Source organism: Bombus flavifrons, chromosome 11 (assembly GCF_040668555.2).
Source record: "Bombus flavifrons isolate JBK064 chromosome 11, iyBomFlav1_principal, whole genome shotgun sequence".
Classification (NCBI taxonomy): domain Eukaryota; kingdom Metazoa; phylum Arthropoda; class Insecta; order Hymenoptera; family Apidae; genus Bombus; species Bombus flavifrons.
The window spans coordinates 2,409,290-2,434,324 of record NC_138452.1 but is presented as its reverse complement, the minus strand read 5'-3'; the positions used below and the strand labels follow the sequence as shown (position 1 = coordinate 2,434,324).

Below are 25,035 nucleotides of genomic sequence, written 5' to 3'. Positions count from 1 at the left end.
GGTTAAACGTGATATTTAAACATTTTCAATAACATTTTTCGTTATTGGTGTTTAATTTTATTTGATTAGACGTTTATTAAAAAACTGCAGATTTTTATGCACTTATAGGAAATTTGGAGACGTAAAAATACATAAAGATATATAAAATATTGAAAATGGAATGTTCGTTGTAATATATATTTAGTAGGTGAAATAAATATCTATTTATATTCCATTTCTTTGCGTTTATTTAAAGATAAATCTGCAGAAATTTGTCGGAATTTTATGCATTTATGGGAAATTTGAGCATATAAAAATACACAGAATGCAGACAACAAACAAAAATATATGAAATATCCAAAGTAGAATATTCATTATAACAATACTTAATAGGTAAAATTTAGTAGCGCTTGGGTTTACAGAAGCACGAATCTGCATAAATGTCCGTAACATATTTATTATTTATATATTAGTTATCATTTATAAATCTGAAACTTTAGATATGTTAACTGCAGTTTACCATAATGGAGTATCGTATTCGTCCCCCATGAAGTAGGTATTTAGTATGACAAAGCGAATAATGTACGTGCGTATTTACGTGACTAGATGTATTCATGAATGACTGGTATGCAACACACCCCAACACCCGGTGCCGCATATTTTTACTGATAATACCATCTTACGAGAACACGTACAGATTTAATTACAGAATAACTGCATCTATAATATTTCAAAACGTTTGATTTTCTTTGTAAAGTAGGTAAGTCACGCGATCCACGTTTCACTCCAGCGTTCATTCACTTGTGCATCGTCTACTTGATAGAAAGGAAATTTATCATACTTATGCATCCATTGAATTCGAAACGTTGCTCTTTATGAAAACGAAATCTTGTTCGTGGAATAAATTTTAGCATCGTTCGAAAATTGCAGATTTGAATGGGTCCAGGTAGAATAAATGTTTCCAGAAACTTTTTCTACATTTTTACTGTATTTAAAAAGGCATATACTTGTAACTCGTTGAACATGGAATGTTTCATTGAACTGTAACAATAAAAATTCGTGTCAACGAAAAAACGAAGTGACTCTCTAAGTCTATTTCTTGTTCCATTGTCTAGAATTCGTAGATTTTCTTGCTTCTTTCTTTGTACAAAATGTAAAATTTATTTTGTTGTCTGCGACAGATTAATTTTCAAGTTACTACATTCTTTGTTCCAGCTATTTTCCAGAATTTGTAGATTTTTTTTTCTTTTCTTTATACAAAATACAAATTTTGTTCATGATGATAATACCTCTAGTTGAACGGTGCGAGAACCATACATGTGCACGAAAGAACGTTCCTAAGCGTCGCTAGGACAAAGGATGATGTTTCTGATTAATGAATTTATGTACAAAAGCGTTCGTCTAATTCCATCTTAATTAAGTAGATATTACGCAACATAGTAAAAAAAGAATGCTAAATACCTATATTTATGACTATCATATGATACATATACGATCTAGTTGAAGAACCTTCTCTCGTACAGAGATACTAAAAGTAAATGGAACGGATTGCCATATCTCGATATACCTACGAATGAAACGTGTTATTTCATTGTAGAATCCGCGTACAAATTAATATTTGATCTTTCTCAAGTTTCCTGCCTTTTTGAGAAAACGGGAGTACAAGTCAGACGATAGTTGAATATTAATACAAAAATACTCTTTGAAGGCAGGAATTGCGAACTAAGTGTATCATATATTAGTAGTAACTATTGAGGACGTATCAAGCTATACGTAAGTCAATCCTTAACGCGAAAAGAATTCTCAAACAGTGTAAGTGTTCATTATTGCTCTTTGTTAAGAATATAATCAAGCATATTATTGCAACGCGTCTGTATACTTTTGTTTCGAGTCAAGGATCAACCATTGTCTATTATCTCGATATTCGTGTAGTTTGTCTTTGAACAGTGTGAGCAATGACTCTATCGAATCTAGATACCCGTTACGCGTGGTTGCGTTGTTATAAAAGAGCTTCAATTATGTTCGAAATATTAATCAAAATGATAGTTTGTTCTATCCATCTTTTCTTTTATCGTTATATATGTAAGTTTGATAAATATTATTTTCCAGAATAGTGCGAGCCGATGTTCGACGGCGGCCCTCTGTGATGGTGATGATGCTTCTGACCTGGTCCGGAATATCTGCTTCCTGGCCTTGAATGGACTATGGCGTAGTGATCGCTGTTCGTCGATATCGACCTGGTTGAATTCATCGTCGATCCTCCGGAAGCATATCCTTGCTTCCCGTTTAAGGAGTACCTAAACACAGACAATGATTCAGTCGAGTGTTCGATCGTTGCTAAAAATAATCTCCATGACAATGCGTTGGTAGATCAAACACGTAGACGATTAGTCACTTCGAATACAATAATTAAAGGTCATAATATTTTTTAAATATGACGTACGAAGTAGCATCAAGTTTCACGAGCAATACTAAATTGACTAAAATATGTTTGAAAAGAAAGAAGTATTTTTTCTTCGCTATGCATTTCATATGCTCGTTTAGCTCACGCGAGCAATATTCATTATTTCCCTTCAACAAGCTAGCAATCGATCCAAAGAATTCACTACCGTGTTTCAATCAATTCGAAGCACGCAAATTCCTCGAATCCTCCTTTTCTAAACATCTCAATTACACTCCGCACTAAAAGAGAATCTCTTTCGCCTTCGGGCTAATTACAAGTTCCGTGGAATTTCAAGGAATCTTTCGTCTTCGTGTTCTTATGATCTGAAACGTCGTTCCAATGAGAAATAAAATCGAACCTCGAGCCGTATTGGGAGCCATGCCAGCTACGATACGGATCGTAGTCCTCGATAATCGATGGCTCTTTCTCGATAATGTCCGTCCTGGTGCAGCTGCAGGTCATCGCGGAGCAGAGGAATATATTGATTATCAGCATGATGAGGAACAGAATGCCAAGAGCTACTGCCAGCCACAGCAGCCATAACGGGTGAACGCTGCCATCCTCGTACAATGTCTGAACGGCTATGAAACAAGTACCGCGTTAACAACTATAAGAAACCTTTCCTGTGGAAAATTGAGAACAGAGAATCTCGTCGAAATGGAGAACCTGCTGCGTGGTGGCTAATTAATTCAACTCCGGAGGTAGGAGTTCAAGTAGGAGGTTTGAGTATAATCACGCGGTGTTATCCACGGAGTAAGCAGGAAGCGATGGTGTAGTATGAAAAGTATGGCGTGATATTTACATGGCGTTTGACCAGGGTCAAGAACGAACACGCTCGTGCCGGCTAGGAGCACTCCTTCCTCGCCGCTCACGCTTTGCCCATTAATTAAGGACGCTCCCTTTATATCTTCCTCGTTATCGCCTTCGCAAACGGGGATACCGCAGCTTCCTGGTGGAAAAGAAGATAAACCGTTTTACGTTTCACCTGTTATCTATTACGACGCATTATTTACCGTTCGACACTCGCTCGACCACCGCGAAGAAAACGTTCTGAAATCTCTTCTTGCAAAGTAGGAAGCGTAATCGAACGAACCTAGACGCGATACGACTATGGTTGTCGGTGTCCGTTCGAATAACATGCTTACTAAACGTCCAAAGAAAGTTTCGAGGGTATATGTTAATTGCCGAGCCGAGTTGAACGGCACGCTGTAACCCAGATCGAAGCAGGCCGTAATCGGAAATCATTCAGCGAATCAGTTTACCTCTGCACACGGCGATGTCACATTGAAAATGCACCTGCGGACTGTCAGGGAACCGGAACATCGAGAACAATGTCGCATCCGCCAGGCCAGTGTTTCGATCGTAGATGAATTTCGTCATGACCCGAGCCTTTACGGGACACCTTTGTCATGGAAAATGAACGTTACGCAACCGGTTATGATCGTGATCACAGCCGTGACAGCTTGAATCGCGTAAAATTCATATCGGGATTATGTAACTCTGCTGGAATTATCATTGATCCGTTCGACAAAAGTAATCGACAGTTTTACGTAACTATTATAGATTAGATTTCCACAAACTTTATAGGTACACGAACGATTTTGATAAATGAATTCGTCCTGGAGGACGAACAAATGAAGATAAACGAGGTGGATGTAAAACGTACCCTTTATCGTCGATCAGTTGTACGCTGCTGTTTCGTTTGTTGAACGCAAAACACGACTTTACTTTGATTCCGTACATTCCTGCAAACGAGAAAGATCGATGAGAACGCGTGAACGCGACCGCGCGTTCACGCTCTACGCGTGCTCGTTAATTCCAATTAAACGTAAGGAGTGAAACGGAGTAAGAGACGCTGTGTACGAACCATCTGGTCGCGAGATCTCCGCTCGCAAAGTGTAGTTGTGACCATAAATAGCCTCTTGCACTTTGTGGCCTCCGTCCAAAAGGCGCAAAGATACTAGCGAGGTCTCGTTCCTGAGCAAAGAAATTATCGTGTCGTGTTAGGATATTAAAGTCTTTCTGTGTAGCAATCCACTCTCGTGGATTGCTGGCGATTCCACCGAGATACAGGATAATATTAATAAACTGTGATATGTACTTGGCGTTTTTGAATCCAGCTTTTCCGCACGTGATCACGTAAAATTTATCGTCCGCCAGCTCTAACGTCTTGTGTATCCTTACCGCGATAGGAATGGACCGTTCCTCGGTGTCCTGCAAGAATTACAACGGGATTAAGGGGAATTTGTTGCGAGCGCGTTTAATGAAGGACGACGTTTTCCACCAAACGAATAGAGTCTCTTGATGTTATCGGCCGAAGTAATAAGAGTTGAACGCGGTGTTCTATTCTGATATTTCTGTGATATCATTTCGCAAGCATAGTTATACAGAATGTTTCGTAATATCTGAAGATCAAGAACGAATTTAAAATGCGACAGTAAATTGAGCATTTGCCTTACCTGACCTTACTTTTCGATTTTAAAGCATTTGTTTCAGCAAGTAGATCTTTTCACATTGAAAAGTGGTATCAATATGTGTTTGAGTTTTAATCATAGAAATGGAAAAGATCGCTTACGTTGTTTACCAAAACGCCACAATAATCCGGGGAGCCTTTGGGCGCGAGAAGATTAATGGCGAGCGTGGCGTGTGTAGAGCCGTTTCCGGGCGCCATACATTGCGGCGTCCGAAAATCTCTGGCATGAATAGCTCCCACGAAACTTTGATTCAGGTTCACTCGTATCGTCATGTGGCCGGCCTTACATGTTGCTGTAACCGTCGGTTGAAACTCCGTGTCCAATAATTGTCCGGTGACCTGCGATTGAATAAGAATTACATTGACTTTTGACAGCAGAGAACCTGATAGAATGAAACTTTGATAACGAATTCAACTACTGTAGATGGTTACTAAAGTTGTTTGCTTGTTACCGTAGTTGTTTCGATGAACGCTAAGCGATATCTAGGTCAGCCAGGAGCCATACTAATCGACTCTATATATTGGAAGGTAAAGAAAAACGATGGTATCACAAATATTATTTTTTCAAATTTGTGTTCAATTTGAGAATTGTTTTCTGCATATAGTAATCAATCTTCGGTTTTTTTAGAGTTAAATACTTATCATGTATGAATTTAATGAATTAAGAAAGAGAAACGTAATTGATTAGTTTAGTTTCTAAGAGATTCACTTGCAACTAGAATATAATAGTACAAAGATATTCTCTACCCTGTTGCAAAGATAAACAGAAAAAATGAATATCAAAATATGTATTCATCGGGATGGTCGATTTTCAATCTGAAGGAAGACTCGCTGGTAAAGCTCGTTTCTCCACTTTCGTTTTCCAACATTTGCGTATAGTACAGATATATCGACAGCTGGAGATAGCAACAGTTGGATCATGAGAATCGCAGTTGTAAAAGATACAAAAAAATGAACCAAGACACAATTAATATTAACATACCAGGCTAATTAGTCTGCCAGCTTTAATTATACTCAGTTAATTGCCCCTTGCCCTTTAAAGATCGCATACCAGGCCTCAAGCGTCCACCGTTCGTCTCGTGGTTATAAATTATTTAATTAATTACAATCAGACAAGGAGAAGAATTCTCGTGACCATGGCGAATTATGTACCGGATGCCCCTATAGAAAACGATCGAAATTCACGAGTTTTTGCTCAGTCATGCATACCCATCGAAGCTCTTGAGTCATAACGAAAGATCGGTGATATTTTCTCGTGCCAATCGCTAACTTAATGCCCAAGTAAACTTGGACCGGTCTGGGCGGCAGCTATCGACCCACGCTAACTTTCAATTTCATGTGGCCTCACCACGTTCTTGCCACGGTATATGGTAGACATGTATACATATAAGTACGTACAGAAGTGCCAGACGGATATACGCCAACAATAAAATAGAACCGAACTAGAGACGAGAAAGAGATGATGCCACCGCGACAAACATCGAGTCCCTTGGAAGCGAGACAAAGGTCTGGAACGTAGGCGGTTGCAAGGCCAACGGTCCTAAATGCTTCAGTGGCCTCTCTCCGCGGAGAAAGAGAGGAAGATCAGAGACGTGTTGGGTTACAGAAAAGGATTCCTCCTCCTCACGGACGGCTAATCGATTATGAGAACACGACATGGTAACGTATACGCGCGTCCTTGCGTTTTGCTGATTGCTCCTTTTTCGGTCTCTGTTCTGCATGCTTGTGATATCCCTATCTCGTTCGCCGTCTATATTCTATTATCCTTAGAATACCAAAACTCAGACCGCCTTTGTCTTCCTTTCGACACTGACGAATGACATCCTTCCGAATTTCTTTTTATGCCAACTTCTTTCGTTCGGAACGATTAGTTCCATTGGTTAACGCGATCCTCGTGGATCGTTCGTATTTTCGTAATATACCTTGGCTAAGTTAGCTGTGATCTTAGACTTGTTATTTCGTTATAGTCAGTTATACGTTTAGTCTACTTATCTATTTGCCAGTCGTATTGCAAACAACAACGAATTCATTTTCTCGAGACTTGCGATTGCTGGAGAAGGGAATGCGTTAATTATAGGCTGATTGCGAGTATACGCTTGAGACCCGAGGCTTTACGTAATCGATACGGTAGCTCCAATTAACGAATACTTCAAGAAGAGGCCAGCAGGAGAAGAAACGAGACGAGAGGTCCTCGAGGCTTCGAATGTGAGACGAGCTCCAATGAAGGACACGGCTCTACCATTGCATCGTTATAAGAAACGCAGAGGTCTTTTCTAATTTCTACGATCGTAAGGAGAATCACGATATGTGCGTAATTACTATGATTCACGATCATTGGGCGGGTCGTAAATGCACGCAACATTTGATATTACACGAAATCTTTTATACATCTCCTCTGGTGGATTCACGCGAAACTATGGTCGCGTGCTAGACGTTAATCGAAGTCGACATTGTAGTGAGCATAGCTTTCTTCCTGCGTTGGAGACGCAAAAAACGTGTGCTCACGCCATGGAACACGCCCCCCTCCCTATTTGATGTCTAAAGTGACGCAATCAATTGCTGAACACTGTGCCTTGTCCAGGTAGCGGAGAGACGAGAATAGTGGGCAGAAGAAAATGAGGGTGACATCACGGAACCGGCTGCTTATATAAACGAAAGTTAACGCGATCCGAGCTAGCGTGTTGGTTAGATAACATCTAGAACGTGTCGGGTTGTTGGCGAATTTTGCGTGGGACACGAGGAACACGGGCTGGAAGCGGCGTTCGAACGGATCAACGATCGATGTAACTCGCTAACGAGCGATTTTACTCGTCCACGGGGAAAGCAACAATTAGCCGACGCGGACGCGCGACGGCCGGTCACGAAATAGAATAATTCATGTACAAGGAACCGTGGCGGGCAAGTGACCACTTAGTAATTCGCTACGATAGAATGCACGCTATCGACAATCAAAACCCCGGTCGATAAATCAATGAATTTTTTCGGCTTTGTCTATATAGGCGAAACTGTGTAACAACATCTTCATAGAGGTGTGTGTGTGCGCGAGAACGCGTGCGCGCGTGGTGTGCTCGCGCGAGCGCGAATTTTACGCGTGGATAGCGGCAATGTATCAAGATTTAATCCGACCGCCTTGTGGCCGCAATGTTTCAACACATTCCGATAGTACACACCCATGGGGCAAGTATGCGAGCCGCAGGAACGAGGGCGGAATAGTATCGACTGTGAAGCGGCGACTATTTTTTCCGAATCGAATGAAATATATTGGCAGACTTATCGAAACGTCGGACATACGCGAACCTTCGCTTCGCCGTATCGCTTTTATTAAATACGTGAATAGGTATAGGGTTTCGAGCACACACTGCCGCTAAACCGTGAAACTTCTGCTTGTTCGAGATAAAGGGGTTTCGAAAGAAAGTTTTACTGTTCTCTTTGGATGGCCGTAGTTTATCAGGATTTCCGATTCTTTTTATCGTTTCTTCGGGAGGAGTAGGAGATACGTATTGCACATTTCGATCCAAGTTCGTAGAAGTAGCCGGAGGATAGGCCGGGGTGTTGTTTATAACTTTTCAAATTCTTCCTTTTTTGGTCACAGTGGATACTTACTTGTATCTACCGAAAAATAGACAGTTTATATGCAGTGACTCACGAAAATATTTGAATATTTATCATCAAACGAGGCAAAGAGAGCAAAAACAGAATAATTATAAATCGTATTCTTTCTTAACGAAATGTATCGTTAATTTTTTCTTAAAAACTTTATTCCAATAAGCTATATGAATCATACAAACATGAAGTAATTTGGTTTGTTCAAATCAAACACTTCGTCAGGTAGCATAACGAAAACAGTTACTGCAGTGAATATTTTCTGCACACATCCATTTTATACAATGAATTACTCAATCTGTTGAATATCGTGGTTCGCTTTTACTCTCAATGTCTCATTACATATGTACAGGTAGGTTTTTATTGTGTTCAGTGTGTTCAAGTATATTTGTGAGTCACTGTATCTGGAATTCGCATAATAGGAATTCAGTGATTTTCTTTACTACCTATAATTTTTTATTTGTACTAAAAACGTTAAATGTACAATTAATTGGATTCTATTGACAGTAATTCATTTAATCAAGCACCGATTAAAATTTCATTCCAGTAAATGGAGTCCTTCCGTTCTGAAAAGTATGATCGCTATAAAACTATCGTTCGTTCGTAGAAACAAATACCGTACATAGAACAGTGATGATCTTTTTTGATTCACTGGCAAGTCTTCCAAGCGGAAAGTTATAACGAAGCTCTGGAAAAATACTAAACGTGCGCGGAACAGCACGTGGTACGGCCGAGTAATTGAAAAATACGAGGAAGTCACGTCTCCGTGGAACAATGCTGCTGTGTCACACTCGCAAACTGTAATATACTACAGGCGTTTACAATGCCACCGGTCTTCCTGAGGAAGCAAGTTTCAAGAAACAACTTGCAGTAATTGTTTACATGCCTCCCGACCTTCTTTCACGTTCGATGTACCATTGTTTTTTTCGTAAAAACACTCTCTGTCCCTCAATATGTTCGCCAACGTACAGGAACCTGAACTTGAAAAGGAAATATATCAGTTTCTCACCACTCATTGCCTGCATTCTTTAAACGTTCGAAAGTATAGAGCGTTTCAAAGTTGCATGATTGAGAACTTATACAAAAAGGAGGTACATATTATCGTGCTAAAATATGCATATAATGCCTTCAAAATATCAGTGTGTCGAAAGTAGAGTCGTGATTTTAATGAACTGGTTATTAATTAATTTTGTCTGTACCATCGACAGCACAACAAGAACAATAATGAGAAATGCATTGTGAAAGTTTATTTTTATAGAGCGCTGAATTAATTAGTAGAGAATTCGAACACCTTTTTCGTAAATAAAGAGCGATCTCACAAGTTGATTTCACTTAGAAAGAAAATCCGTGGTATCTATGAAGTGTCTGTTAAGAATCTTTCCCTAACTGCTCGAGTTTATAGCTATGATTCCAAATGACTCTCTTTATTTACATACTCGATTAAACCCGAAAAACACATACTTCCGATTAACATACAGTTGGACCGTGTTCGAAGCACAAATTATATCATTACGAAGAAATACGTCCCTGAAGATAACGTGGCGATCATGCAACACCTTCAAACGATAAAATTACGTACAAAGCAGACTACCAGACATTAATATAACAATTACGACGTTATCAGATGTATCGTTCCGTTTTGTTCCTTTTCTTTACGATTATTACAGGCAGAGCTCTAAGGCGTTTGTCAATGCGAACTGCATGCACGTACGCTGGATACATGCAACGTAGAAAGCGCATTCTTTGGCCAGAGGGCTCGAGCCAACTCTCGAATTATCTTGCGAGGAAAAAGGAAGAAGGAGACAGCCGAAACGTATGTTATTGACCCTGCCTTCTTCAGGTTCTTTCGTCTAACCGTCTGTGTCGTCGATTTTCTCTCCTTCCTTTCTTTCTTTTCTTTTTCCCTTTCTTCCTGTTCTTTTCCTTTTCTCCTTTTTTTTCGCGTCCACCGAAACCCAAGCCAGCGGCATTTTCGCCAGAAATGGCGCTTACCATTTCGTCGTACAATTTGCGATCCGATCGTTTGGCAAGTTTTATGCCTGGACGTTTAACGGCACATTGTTTAACACACACATTGTTTAATAATGACCGTTTACACGGAAGCATTCAGGGAAAACGGTTATGTCGAACGGTACGCGACCAAACAAATGACTTCCGAGAAGGAAGATCCTCGAAGAAATTTCTAAGAGGGGGACTCGGTGAAACTTCAATTTCCTTCTCATCGATAAAGAAGCATTCGCCATCAGTAAATATTTATATATATATATATATATACATTGATTTTATAGCCTCTTTGTCGTGAGTCAACATAAAATGTAGTTTTGATTGATTGGTCGAAAAGAACAGACATATTTGTCGTTCTTTCAAAATATATGGTACATTGTTCAAGGTAAATTCGATTTTTGAGAATTACGAAATTATTGGGTTCAAAACTTAGGTTTGGTTACCGTGATTGTGAAATTATCGAATGAAGCCTGAAATGTAGAAAACTATGTACAATTATCCATCTTATCGTAAATATTCATACGTATATTGTTGTTAAAATTATCTTGTAACTAATTTGAACTACTAGACAAGCCAACTACAAACTATAAGATTATTTAAAATAAAAGTGGCATCGCTTTATCATATACTAATAGTATTTAAAATGTTGAACATTTGCCCATACTATTTTCCAAATTGTTCCCATTTTGCAAAAAGAAACGTCATAACCCAACGCAATCTTCGCTGAAAACGATGAATTAAAACCCGCATCGCAAGGAACTCACCTTATAAAAAGGCCTCAATGGCCATGATTGGCTTAATTGTTTGTAATATTTAAGGACTGGAAGGAGCCTCGCGAAAGCTACAAGACACTTTGTAAGAGATAAAACTCGCTCTCGTCCATTCAATATTTTGACTCGGAAATTATCAGATTAACCATCGTCGGAAGTAATTGTAAATTTAAGTTTCGCGGTATCTGATCGAGCGGGCGCGTCATCTCCTCCCACTTTTACGGGAGCGCGATCCTCTCGAAACCCGAAAGCGTGTAAGTGAAAGCAGAGTGTGCACCGGGCCCTGGCACGCTGTCTGTTAAATTTACGCATGGTAGGAACGGTTCGAAAGAAAAGCCGGGACACGTGAAAGTGTGCGATCCGCAGAAGATTCCGCTCTGTGTACGAGCGAGCGTTCGACTCGCGGGAGAGCTCCCGCATTCCGTTCTATTATGTTCCGCGTCGTTCACGAGACAATGCGCTCAAAGAGAGCCTCCGTGATTTTCTTCTAAAACATCAAGTGAAAGCATATTTGATGCACTCGACGCAATTAGTGGAACGATGAAAGGAACGTGGTGTACGCGCGTAATATATTGAGTTACCTTCGTTAGACCTTGTAAATTTGAACACGAGCACTGCCGATGGATATCGACTTAATTCGATAGAGAAACATATATGTACTTTTATAGCCAGCATGATCGGTTGCATTGGTAGTTAGGAACGATACAATCGTTTCAATAAGCGTTCCTCTAATCAGTTTGCTCGTGGCAGAAAAACAGCCCATAAAGCTCGCTCTGTTGAAACCGAACGATGTCTATATGATCCTCGTATTATTACCACTTGCAATTTTAACGATGGAAAATATTGATTTCACCCCTTCGTTCTCGACAATACGTATAGGATATCGGTGACGTTTTTTATGAAATTTGTATAGTATACCATGAAACGTTAGACGTTAAATTTGTATAGTGGCTAATGGTATTCCGTTATTTTACTCTTTTGTCGTGCGTCATTGTGTTTCAAGCGATCGATTCTGTCGTCTTAAGTTACGTAAATCTTCGCGTCAAGGAATCCGCTTTCTTTCTGAAAAGTAACCGATTACGCCTTGTGCAAATAACGCGGAGATGAGATTCGCAACGAGTTTGTTTCTTATCGTATATATTACGGACTAATAGAAATGCACACGCACGGTCATGAATACATTCACACGTATGTCCGCGTATCGTAGGTTTAATAACCGCAAGAGATCGCGCGAACGCATTTATGTATACATATGTGTGATACTATACGTCGGTGTTGGCGAATGGTCAGTGTATGGGTGTATACTATACGCTTTCTGCATGCGTGTTATTGAATGACGAAAGTGAATTGCGTGAAATTATTACGATTATACGAAACGCGCGTGGCGCGAGAGCAACGATGCTTATTACCTTCACCACCTGCGTCGATAAATAGATAAACGATAAGTTTCAATAATGTTAAGGTGTTTGAACGGGTGGATGCCGATGCTGTTCCCTATAGCATCTATGATGTTACCTATCTCGGTGAATTTTTACCATAATGATTTTTTATCGTGATACGAACAAAGGAACTATGGCGCCAGTTTAATACAATAGACACGTATATGCATACGCATATACTACGTGATCGTTTATACAGCAGATTTGTAGGAAGAAAGAATACTCAAATGTATATGGCAAAATAAGATGGTGAATTTAATCAAAATAAATTTTGAAATTGGAAGTGAATATAAGTTAATGATGAATTAATAATCAGAAATAGCGTTTACTACCTAACACACCGTAGATTTAAATTACCTATTGAAAGATAGAAATAATATATTTTGCTATTTACTGTATGTCTGTATATATCTGTATATATCTGCATATATTTAATATTATATTTTATAATATCATCCCTTGCATTAACGTCAGAAGTCTTTTCATTTAACCAGGAAATTTTTCTTAATGTAGATCAAAATTCACAAATTAAAATATCTAAGAACAATAAGCTCATGAGGTACCAAAATATTTCCAACAATTTTAGAAATTACAAACGTCAATTTAATTATTGCGTATAGTATATTTAAAAGTCAGTTCGATAGTGCCACAGTATGCTATTATGCAAAGTTATTATAATATAAAGAAGCAAGTGTCCGAGTACTTTTGAACGATGAAGTATCACGCGAAATACAAATTCTGTATAATCATATGGCGTTTAATCGATGAGGTCGATGTTAATATCGTAGTCCAGTTATCGCTGTTTTTAATTGAACTGTTAAAACCTGAATGAGGAACGTACGTACGGTGCAATTAATAAATCTTACAGCGGCGGCGGTCGATGTAATTTCTCGTAGAGCGAGCAGTTCTTCTTTAATAATCGCGGGCACACATGGAAGAAATTAAAATGAACGATACATAGCGAATAAAGCCCAGAGAACCTCGGTACCTCGACAGCCTTTTCTACGCGGTTTTAATTAATCTCTGACACGATTGCAAATTTCGTAGACTTACGCTCGGGCCCAGGTATGCTTATTAATAAATTGTTGTATCAACGGCGGATCGTTTATCGCGGCTGACTGTATGGTTGCTTAATCTTCAACGATAACTCATTAGACAGATTGAAAGAGAATCATCTTTTTGTGTCTGGGTAAAGAAAATCGGATACTTTCCGACGTCGCGCCGTTAAGCCTGCGTCGAATATAAAACCACTGAAATGAAAATAATGTATGTTTCCACAGCTTCTACCGGAATTCCAAGAAAGGGAGCCTCTCTCTCTCTTTCGTTGTGATTAATTCTACATCGAGTTTAAGCAGTTCGTGCAAGCGCAATAAAAGCATAGCAATTAATACATATTTCATCTTCACGTGCAACTTCTGCTACTCTGTCGCTAGCCACTCGTCAAGCCGATTAAATTATTAAAATATCATGATATCGTTGCAATTAGTTCCAGTTTTCTTATCAGAATCTAAAATGACTAGAAATTGCTAGATTCTTATCTATCATCATTAATTTTATATTCATTTCAAATCAAATTATTCAAATACGCAATATAACATAGTCAGAACAAAAGAAATGATTTAAAAAAGATGTTATTTATGATTGATTATAATTATAAAATATTTTTTCTACAACTTCGTTGGCGTGTTTGCAACTTCGAATCTGAATATGAATTGCGTGCTGCCTTGGACGTTTCTCTCAGAGCCGCATTCCGATTAATAAACGGGATCGAGCGTTTCTCGTCGTCTTGAGAGAGAAACATTACGAAGGATAGGGTTCGTCGAAGAGCAAGACAGAGTCGCAGCCAGTGGCCAGACGGAAAAGTATGGCGAAAAGTGAAAGCGACGAAATTTAAAAGCAAAAAGGCAAAAGTACGCTCGATTTTATGACCGGTTGAGGTCACTGGTCCAGCTATCGTATCGTGGCGAAATCGATGCTCCCGTGACTTCGAAAGCCTTGACTTCCAGACAGGAGCGCTGTACATAAATCTTTCGAAATTGTTTTGAAGAAGTTAAATGCACTATTTCATTAACCACTCGATTTCGAGTTGTTATATTTATTTTGTTTTTTATTTGTAAATTAACTAGTTTACTTCTAAACGACTGTCCTTTAGTTTTTAGGTATACTTCACAAGAACATGTTTTAAAAGCTTCGAATTTACGATATCTTTCGAAATGTATAGCAGTATACTGAATAATTTAATTAACTATGAACACGAGATTGCAAATGTCTATGTAAATTCATACGTTCGCCTATATTAAAGAAAGATTGAGATCTGTTTTATCTACCAAATGCTATAACAAGTATTTTATATATTCTTCTATGAAGTGGTTACAAGAAATATTTGCACGTATCCTTATTATGCAGTGAAGCATATCTTTAGCAAATTCCACATTTCATTCTGAATTATATCTTCCAATCACTGTATTTAATATGTCAGTGTACATTTTTCCATAAATCTGTAATAAATACACATAAACATCCACATCTAATTATCAAAAATCTACTTTCATGAATTTTTATTTAAAATTACCAAGCATAGAAAAGAATACGTTCCATCAATTTCATGGATATCTTTTTGACGTGTAGAATTTTCTACTACAACGTAATTAAATTACTATATTGCACATGAGGACAGTACCCAAACATTCGAAGGAACAAGCGTACAAAGCTGGATGATACCGTTTCAATAATTTCGCACGACACGGATAATGTGTGTGTATGACAACGGGACGGAGTAATATCACTGCTCCGATACTATTTTCTTAACTGTGCCGTTTATCTTTCGCGAAACGGTATCATTACGTTTGCGAACGGCAACACACGGCGCGCGTTTATTGTTCCAGCAGAACAACGATTCCGTACGCGGCGAATACTGGCGTATTTTACGGTACCCAACGAACGATTCGATTGCAAAGGGTGACGCCACGTGAAAGGAAGTACGAAATAAAGAAGGTATCGAAACTCGATGGGACACCGAATTTACGGGAGATCCGACGTAGCGATACGTTTCCGACGATTGTCCTTCGGAACGTCGACTCATAAACCAATGAGCTAACCGATGGATAATGGCGTCGAACAGGAGAAAGAGAACAGCAAGAAGTTCGATGAAGAAGGAAGTGCATAGCTGGAGGAACGGGACATTAAAACAGCGGCGCGATTTCATGCGGCAGTCTGGGTCGTTCTACCTCGTTTCCCAGAAAACGATGAAGAATTCAAAGCCCAGGTGAATTCGATTTCGAGTCGAACGGTAGAACCGAGGGAATTCGAGGGGTACAATTCGTGGTTTTACAGGTTGCTTCAAAGCTAACTTGGTTGTCACTGAAATGAAAATTGCAGTATCTATGATTAAACAAGGGTGATCATGACAAACATGCGTATAAAAGTTGGTTGTTTATACTAATATAAATGACCTGTAAGAGAATACGCGTCAGTTATGATGCATTTGATTCTTCACACTTTCTTCGCATATCTAACACATACGTTTATATTACTCGCAGAAACCAGTTGGTACGAGGAATCGTATAATCTTCAAATAAACATTTCTATGATATCTATTCGATAACTATAGATTGAGGATCATTACTACTCGTATCTTTCAAAAGTTTACAACTCCTTTTCTCAAATACTCTCTACGTTCGTCTTTTCTCTCAATCTGTATCCCTTTTCTCGGATTTTCAGTCGTATAATCTTTCAAACAGACGTTTCCACGATATCTACCGCCTATGAATTAAGCATCATTATTCGTATTATATCCTCCAAAACTTTACAATTCCACCTCTGAAACGCTCTGTACGTTCGCCTTTCTTCTTCCTCCGTATCCCTTTTCTCCCCCTGGTACCACGTTGGATTCCGTGGACCGGAGCCCATAGGTAGTTTAAACACTTGACATGGTTCGATCCATGGAGCAGTCATATAGGTTTGCCCACGGCAGTCGGCAAATCAGCCACGTCAGTGGAGATCGTGATTTATATCCGTAGTTCTCCCGAGGGCGACGCCAGGACGAAATCGACGGCGAGGTACGTTCTTCACGCTTCGTGTGCAGTACCCCGGGTTCCCTTTGTGTTCGACGTGTACGTTCACAGTCCGTCCGCTGGCAACACATCTCGCCGCGTACGAAATGGCATTGTCGTAAAGATGTAAGCGTCCGTGAATCCTATCTGGAAGTCGAGGAAGCACCGGTGAAACCACCAACCAAGAGAATCGAACTTTTGTGGCAGTGTTCCTCCGGTTGGGAACGAGCAAGTCTTTTCCACCGACGGTGGTAATATTAAATACGCGGTTTTTCATCGGAGGATTTAACGATCTTGCATTTTTTTCGCTATATAAAATGACAAAGAAATAGCTACTGGTCCTATTACAAGAGAGTCGGTATTAGAAAATGGTAAAAGTTGCTGGGTGCCGTTAAAATTGTTTGATAATTGAGAAGTTGGAATGGTAAACGATTTATTAATTTATTCGAGCTTTTAAGGGTACCGCTATGATAAATCCTAATTACGCCGTGATTGAAAGAGATGGAAGTGTAAAATACAAATAAATAAATTTACCCAATCCAATACACTTTATTTATACTTCCTTGAAATTTCTGAATGTGATAAACGCTGAAAGTTCATAGCTTTTAAGTAACAGATAATGTAACTTATCAAATTAAAAAAAAATGCGTTTTCTTGTATCTGTTTGAAGCTTTTGCTTCTGGTATTTACTTCGTTTACCACTGCAGTTCCTCATATTTGGAATGATATCGTTATCTATTCAGTAGTCGAGGCATTAATTACACGACTATTTCCTCGTGTTTGTCCAACGATTTGCACGATGGTGATAGAAGGTGTGACTAGGTGGATCGCCTTTAATTACGACGCTTCCCGAGAAATATTTTAACGAGGTATTAACGCTTTGCTGGCCTTGCGGCGTAGGAGGAAGACGAATACTCGGTGCGGTGCTTATTTGTCAGCATCGCTGGCATTAAGAAAACGAGAATGAGGATGAAGAAAGAATTAATTGCGGCGTAGCCGAGAATATTCAGAGCTCGAAGCTCCTTTGTCTTGGGCTTTGCCACCCAAGAAGCATAACAAAAGATATGGTGCATACCTTGTTAAAAATCTGCAAATCTTTGTTCTAATGAAATGATAATATCAGGAGAAGATGGTGCAAGTGACGATATACTTAATTTGAGAAAATTGTAGATAAAATTTAGTATGAACGCAGTACTGTGGTACATAGTTATAAAAGTTTAGAAACCCATAGTCTCTAAATAAATATGGATGTCATGTATTTTTTCACGCGTGTGTTTTTGGGAAAATACGCACTTGCATTCCGTCTGAACTGATCAAACTTGGAGAACAATAGTCTCGAGATTTATTTACTTCAGAAATTACGTCGCTCAGAAAATCACACACGTAATGTCTCTTAATTTCTAATAACGATAAATCCATAACACACCCATTATCATTGGGCTTTGAATTTACATATATTGATAGGAAATTTAAATGTGCAAAAAAAAAAAGATATGTTCATGGCACTCCATGTTATCTTTTCACGATCATAATTTTCATCGCGATGATTCATCAATAAATGAATTTCGCGCATTATACGCATGAAATGATATATGAAGAATTATGAGCTACAGCATTGTTTAAACATATTCACTTTCATTGCCGTTTAGTAATATCTCGATAGGCGGGAAAATAATGAAGCCGGGAATAGCGGTGAAATCGCGTATTGTACGTAGTACGATGCATAGTATGCACGCCGTGGCTGGAACGCGTCATCATTAGCACCGTTTCCGTTCGCTCTGATACACAGCGCAGCTCGTAACGCTGAAACGATGCGTGATTCCCAGCGGCCAGATCATTCTAGAATTTACCAATGCAAATCGATGAAAAAACGACGCCTCGCAGCGTTAACGCTGTATCTTTCCATAGCCTCGAACATCTGCATTCCTATGTAAAAGAACTTCGTACCAGTCTGTTCGAAAGTGCAGTGATGCCAGAGAAAAAGAGCAGACTGGCATGATGGTTATAAACTGTTCGGCCATATTTGGTCCAGCTATCTGAGTGCCACAACATTTTTAAAGCGTAATAGCGTAATTAATCAAGATTGTACAAATTTCATTTCTTCAACTGGATTTAGGTAATCAGAGTGTGTTGCACGTGATGCAACCTCATACATATTTGATTTGACTAATTCGAACATTAATTTTACTTCAGATGTGATCCTCATTAATTTGAACGAAATTTAGCAAAGTAATAATTCTGAATAATTTATAAGAATCTGTAACTACTTTGGACTTGTTTGTAGTCAATCAGTTATGAGAAAATGAAATGATTCAACAAAAATTCTATAACATGACCCATATGTCTATACTAATAACATTTGACATAATTGTTCAAAAATTTGAAATCTTATTATCATCATTCTCACTTTGGTCACACTTCTTGTCAGTCATGTAGAATAACTTATTATCACATCATCATTCTTCAATAATTCAAATTCTTCCAAATTCCAAACATGCTTTTTTCATAACTAGTTGAACATCTGACAATTAGAATTACAGTTACACTTATTCCAAACACATAGAACTTCTCCTTAGTTATTCCTGAACTAAATTAATATAAATCCGTGGAACCCATATTCGAAATAGCGCTACCTCAATAAGTCCAACTTAACGAAGAACCGTGTCATATAATCAACCAGGAGAACCGAGAAATATCCTAGTTACAAAACCTCCAATCTCCATAGATATCTCACTGTTATCATAATAAAGAAAGTATTTTATATGCAACGTTGGAACATGTTTCTGTCGTCTAAAATCGGACAATACGCGTTATACTTCCGTGTCGCCGGTCGTGTGTACGTGTTTGATCTTCGATGTAGATATAACGTATGATACACCAGCTGCGAGTAGTTATAGCCAGCCGTGCGTTGGGTGGATCGTCGATATTCTCCCGGCGCTCGTAACCCTCTCGTACCCGTTCTCGTACCTTTCGCAATCTCGAACTAAAGACATATTATCGCGGCCGAACGTAGGCCGCCCCTGTGGCGTAGGCAGAGACGCTATCTGGTCCGTGCTCGTTCTCCCAAAATGGACACGCCAATGAGAGGAAAAGTATGCAACAACAGAGGTTCTGTCCGTTTTTGTACAAGATTCTGTATATGGCGGTGCACTTACACTGCAGCAAAACGAAAAAAATCCTTCGACAACATTTGCTCGTTCTTTGCCCATCCTCCTACCCGACCAGCGATTTCGTTCAAAGAGACCCAAGTAAGAGCACGAATTCGTTGAAAATTTTGTCAATTGATCAACCGTAAGTAATATGTACCATGTAAGAATTAATTGTGCGTTGCATCATGCCCTCGGTGAACCATGGAACATTTCCGAAGAAATCATTCCGATATTATTGCATCTAGTTAAGATTTGATATTCTAATTCGTCAAACTGCTCTTGTAACCAGCATGATCAAGTTAACCGATTAGAATATTATTTTCAATAACATGTCTACGTATTTACTGTTACATCTATACATTCATATACTATCGTAGTTACAAATCCGTCGGTTTGATTTAACTTTTAAACTTCATTTCAAAAGGAGACGCAGTACGAAACCAATACGAAAATATAATCCTTAAGTCCAAGGTCTTAGACGAAGTCTAACGTGTCAAAAATGGATAGAATGTCACCGTTGGAGCATTGTAGTTGCGATCCGACTGTGATTTTTAATCACAGTTTTTGGACTTGTGAACGGCTGAATTTACGAACCCGCACGGTTGTCTACTCGACGAAAAATGTTCGACGTAAGAGGATTACAAAGGTGGAATAAACGCGAGAGATGCCGTCACGCTTTAAATTCTGTCGATTGCCACAGAAGGAACGATGCTGAGTGTACATGCGTGATCGCGGATTTCACAGAGCGCCCAGGGGAATACTCGCGGAAAGTGAGAATTCCTCCGCTCGTTGAGAAATGAGATAGGTATATGAGAAGCATAAGATTTTCTGTGCGAGACTGTCGCTCTCGAGGATGCGCAATGGTATGTCGCGCACACGGACGAGTGCAAGGATGAAGGAATGGATTTTTCTTTCGACGCGGCGATGTCTAGTTTGCGTTGCGTCATTTCGACGTGATTGAATATTTAACTAAGAGGATCGCGCTCTTTTTCTGCCGTATGTAGTCATACCAGTAGTGACACACATCTGTTACTCTGAGCCATGAAAAGAGTAGGTACTATATAACTCACTAAAAAAAGATATTTGTTCACGAGAGCTACATGTTAAGCTTTAATGTATATTTTATTGTACCATGCAGGAAAAAAAAAATTTATTTATATCTTCATCTCATAAAAATTTCTGACATAATCCAGGTTTTGCAATTACTGCCAGTATGCAAGTGCTTTAATGTTCATTCCACTGCAATGAAAATTAGCGTTAATTTTACTAAAAGCACCTGCACGATTTTAATAAAAACAAAAATCTGAAATTTTGCTGACTTTTGCAAAAATTTACAATTAATAAAATTAAACAGCAAGCTTAGTATTCACAGTGTTTTTACATCCGGAGATTCTCGTAATCGGATCATAATTCGACCATACAAGAATTATTCCATAAGGTATGTTACCATTAGCTGGAATTAGATGATGCGCGTTGAAATACCTGTTGAATAAAATGTGGAATTATCAAGCAACGTTAGCGCGATTTTACGATTATCCTCGTTTATTGCGTTCTATTCTTCGAGACGGTAGCGTACGACTCGCAATCGCGCGTACACGCGCAAGGAGCATAGCGAAACTGGCGCAAAATAATTGCTCAACGAACCCAAACTTGTCACCTCGGCGTGTCACAGATCGAGTCCGTACGTTCTATATCGCGGTGATATGGTAGGGTAACTCATAAATATTAATAAAGCGGCGTTGTGTAAATTGATCAGCGCGAGGCCATACGCTTTAATAAGGCCACCTACTATTACGAATGATCGGTAATGTCCTCGATTGACAAGCATCGCAGAGAAATGAGTAGAGCCTTAAAATTCTTGGCAAGTTCGATACAAGCGTTTGCAATTAATTCGCCGATACTCAGCTCGACAGCCGGCGAACGCCATTAAAATTCCCTGCGAGCTTGCGCAACTTGCTTTCGAGTCTCTTGTGTGGCGAAGCTTTCCAGAGTATATCGCCGATTTCGATAACATTCGCTGTGTATCCCCCCGATGCGTTTTCTCGCCGCTGACACGAACGTAATTGTGCGTACGTAAAAAGACGACGTTCGATTCACGGAGAGGGTCCCAAGAGTAAGGTCTATTTATACGCGCGGGATTCGAACCAAAGCCAAGTTGTATCTACGATTTACGTAGTAGATAACCCCGTATGAGGCAAGGCCAGTTTCCTGTTAAATAGATTTTTTAATTAAGTAAAAGTTCGGTTCGCGAGGAATGGTATACGGCCGAGCGGCTGTGTGCATCATTGTTTCTCACTGCCCACTTAAACGGTACGTGTTTGCACGATACATACCGGGTGTTCGTTGCATTGGGCGTTATGCACGCGTTATGAACCAGTCCAGACAAATATCTAGTCACCCAGAGATTATGATATTTCTTGTAGAAGCAACTTACGCTTCTGCATTATCCATAATGGAAAGTTCGCTTATGAATAGCTTAAGATTTCCTTTATATCAAGGTACCTCTAAAAAGAATCATTTTCTTAGGAGAAGAGATGAATAATGCTAATGTTTTTCATATTCACCCAGTATTTGCATTCCATTGGTACGAGCTTTAAACATGTTTCTATATCTTCCATTCAATTCACGCATAAATACACACCGTTCGTTTGTTCGCTCTTTTATCCAGCGCACGTAATTGTGCAATTCACACATTCGATGCCCGTCCCATCGATACACGCACACGCGTGGCCGCGTTCGTGGTAGCCCGCATTCTTGCTGGTCATAGGCAGATCCAGCAGATCCGCGGCATTTCGACGTATGATATATTTCGACTGGAACGAGACAGAGAGAACCGTGCCATCCAACGATGCAGCCCTCCCGCTGGACATGCATTCCTGTATCGCGTTCTCGCAGAAACCAACGAAGCTGGCCATGCTCCAGCCGGTCTATCTGAATTTTTCTCGGCGAGGGAGCGCAACGCTCTTACCGAAACAATGTGGAAAGGCTACGTTTGCGGCCGTTAGCGTACCTACTTGCCGATAGATTACTGTATCATATCGTATTGCGTGGTGAGCACGCGAATGCCTAAGCGATCTGCATTTTTCATGAACGTTTTCGCGATACTACGTTCGAGTACCGTTCAGTCCTTGTGGATCCTTGTGGTTTTTCCTAATTCTTCTAATGAGATGATAGACGAAGATTTTAGTAAATTATTGGAATCGTTAGATAACGACCGATTTATGACTGCAGTTTATTGTACATTTTTCTAATTTGTTTAACGGTTGAACGTCAGTGACACCGATTTAGAAGCGACGGGAGTGTATTTGCGCGAGATGAATGAGTCAGCTGGAGACTCGGCACTCGATCGCGGCAATTTATCGTCGGCGAATGTGCGTTTATATGTATCTCGCGTTATCCCAGCAAGATAAAGAACAGTCATCTTCCATTTCGATTTGACCATTTTCCCGCGGTTCTGTTTGTGACGATTGCGTATCGCTGATCTTAACTCGTGCCGATACACAGATGAATAAACGACAGCGATACAGGTAACAGCGCAACTGCATCAAGCCTGCATTCCGGCGGGTATAATGTACTTCTCGATGGGGACATCGAGAAAAAGGTCCACAAAAGTCTAATTAATACGTAATTCATAACAGTTGTTTAAAGTAATCGGATATTGAGGTCTTATCCATCCAAGAAACCAATCGTAATATGATTGGGGTAAAAAATCATTAAGATTCAAACGAAATTACCTCCAAACATCTGCATCTATGGAGAGATTCCTTCGGCTATCGATTAATAATGTATCGTAACATAAAAGTATTTTGCAAATAAAAATTATTTCAATAAAAACAGCTACGAATATTTCATGAAGCACTTCGTTTATTGACAATGTAAAAGAAATCGTTGCAAAATGTGTTGTACGTAGAACTTCGTGACTGGACATTGCCAAACTTACCTGGCCGACGCGAAGCGCCACCAGAACCAAGAACAGTACCGACACAAGCGCACTGGTGAACGCGTGAAAATTGGTCCTTCTCACTGGCATTTTGGCAGAGTGCGTGCCACACTGAACGACCGACTGCGAAACGTGTCACGTTCTTGCCAAGGCTCTCTTAAGGCCAATCTCACGTCACATTTTCGTTATTTGCCGAGAACAATCTCATCGTATCGCGCGCGTTCAGCGAATGATGGGACGGTTTCGAGGCGGCCACGCGGTTTTTGCTTTTCCGTAACGACGAACCGAGGGAACGTGGCGGTCGTGAGAACGCCCGTATCGTGATCTCGTGGATGGTGTCTCGAAAACTCAATAGTTCGTTCAAGAGAACTGGAAGCGAATGTTATACTGGCGCAATAATGACTGTTCCTCCTGAGCTGCCCCCAGGGACGCTCAGGTGTTCAGCGTTTTTGGTGGGGATAGATCGTGCCGCAGCGGCCATTCCCTTTTCATCCGATATTGTATGCGATCCACGCATTCATGTCTCCGAATCCGGCAATGAGCTTTGTATATTTCTCATGGTTGCTGCGCGAGGCCAGCACTGTGCACGCCGCACATGGTTGGCGTAGAAAATCTCTTTATCGACGTGCCTGGGAAATTCGAGAACGTTCTCATATGGTTTCGAAACTATTTTCTACTAGATGGTGACCTTAATTTCCAAAAGGTGACCTTTCGTTTTTTCACAGATTGGAAAATGTTTCTCTTTATGCTAATTATATTTGATTGTTAATGTCGATGTAAAAGAAAATAGAATTTGGAATTTTCCATTGAATATATTGAATATTTTTAAAGAGACGCTCGGTTTAAATTGTCAGATGTGAATATTGATTTCGGAAAACGATTCATCTGCTTTAACACTTAAATTTCGGAAAGTTTAAGCACCATGCCTGAAAAATGAAATATTTTGGCTTTTAAACATTTGAATTAGACGTTTATTATTTTGCCTGATTGTATGTACGAAAATTTGAATGCATTGGCAATAATCGAACAATTACGTCCAAGAAACGATTCCATAGATATTGATTGAACGAAGATTGTAGGAATTACAGAACTGTCGATAGTCGTGACGCTGGTAAGGGTATTGTCGTAGCACCTCTTAAGTTTATCACAATGCGGATGAAGGTGAATATCGAAGACAATACGA

At 39.6% G+C, this 25,035-nt stretch overlaps 1 protein-coding gene across 1 annotated transcript; it reads right to left on the bottom strand.

Moving 5' to 3' along the window:
* Positions 1 to 948: 948 nt before the first annotated feature.
* On the bottom strand, positions 949 to 24,270 carry LOC138184727 (uncharacterized). Its single transcript, XM_069122961.1, has 9 exons — positions 23,853 to 24,270; positions 4,998 to 5,234; positions 4,524 to 4,636; positions 4,290 to 4,399; positions 4,089 to 4,167; positions 3,685 to 3,824; positions 3,225 to 3,371; positions 2,781 to 3,003; positions 949 to 2,276 (listed from the first exon to the last, which is right to left on the bottom strand). The coding sequence occupies exons 1-9, from the start codon at positions 23,940 to 23,942 to the stop codon at positions 2,078 to 2,080; spliced, it is 1,338 nt and encodes a 445-aa protein (XP_068979062.1). The 5' UTR covers positions 23,943 to 24,270; the 3' UTR covers positions 949 to 2,077.
* Positions 24,271 to 25,035: the final 765 nt, after the last annotated feature.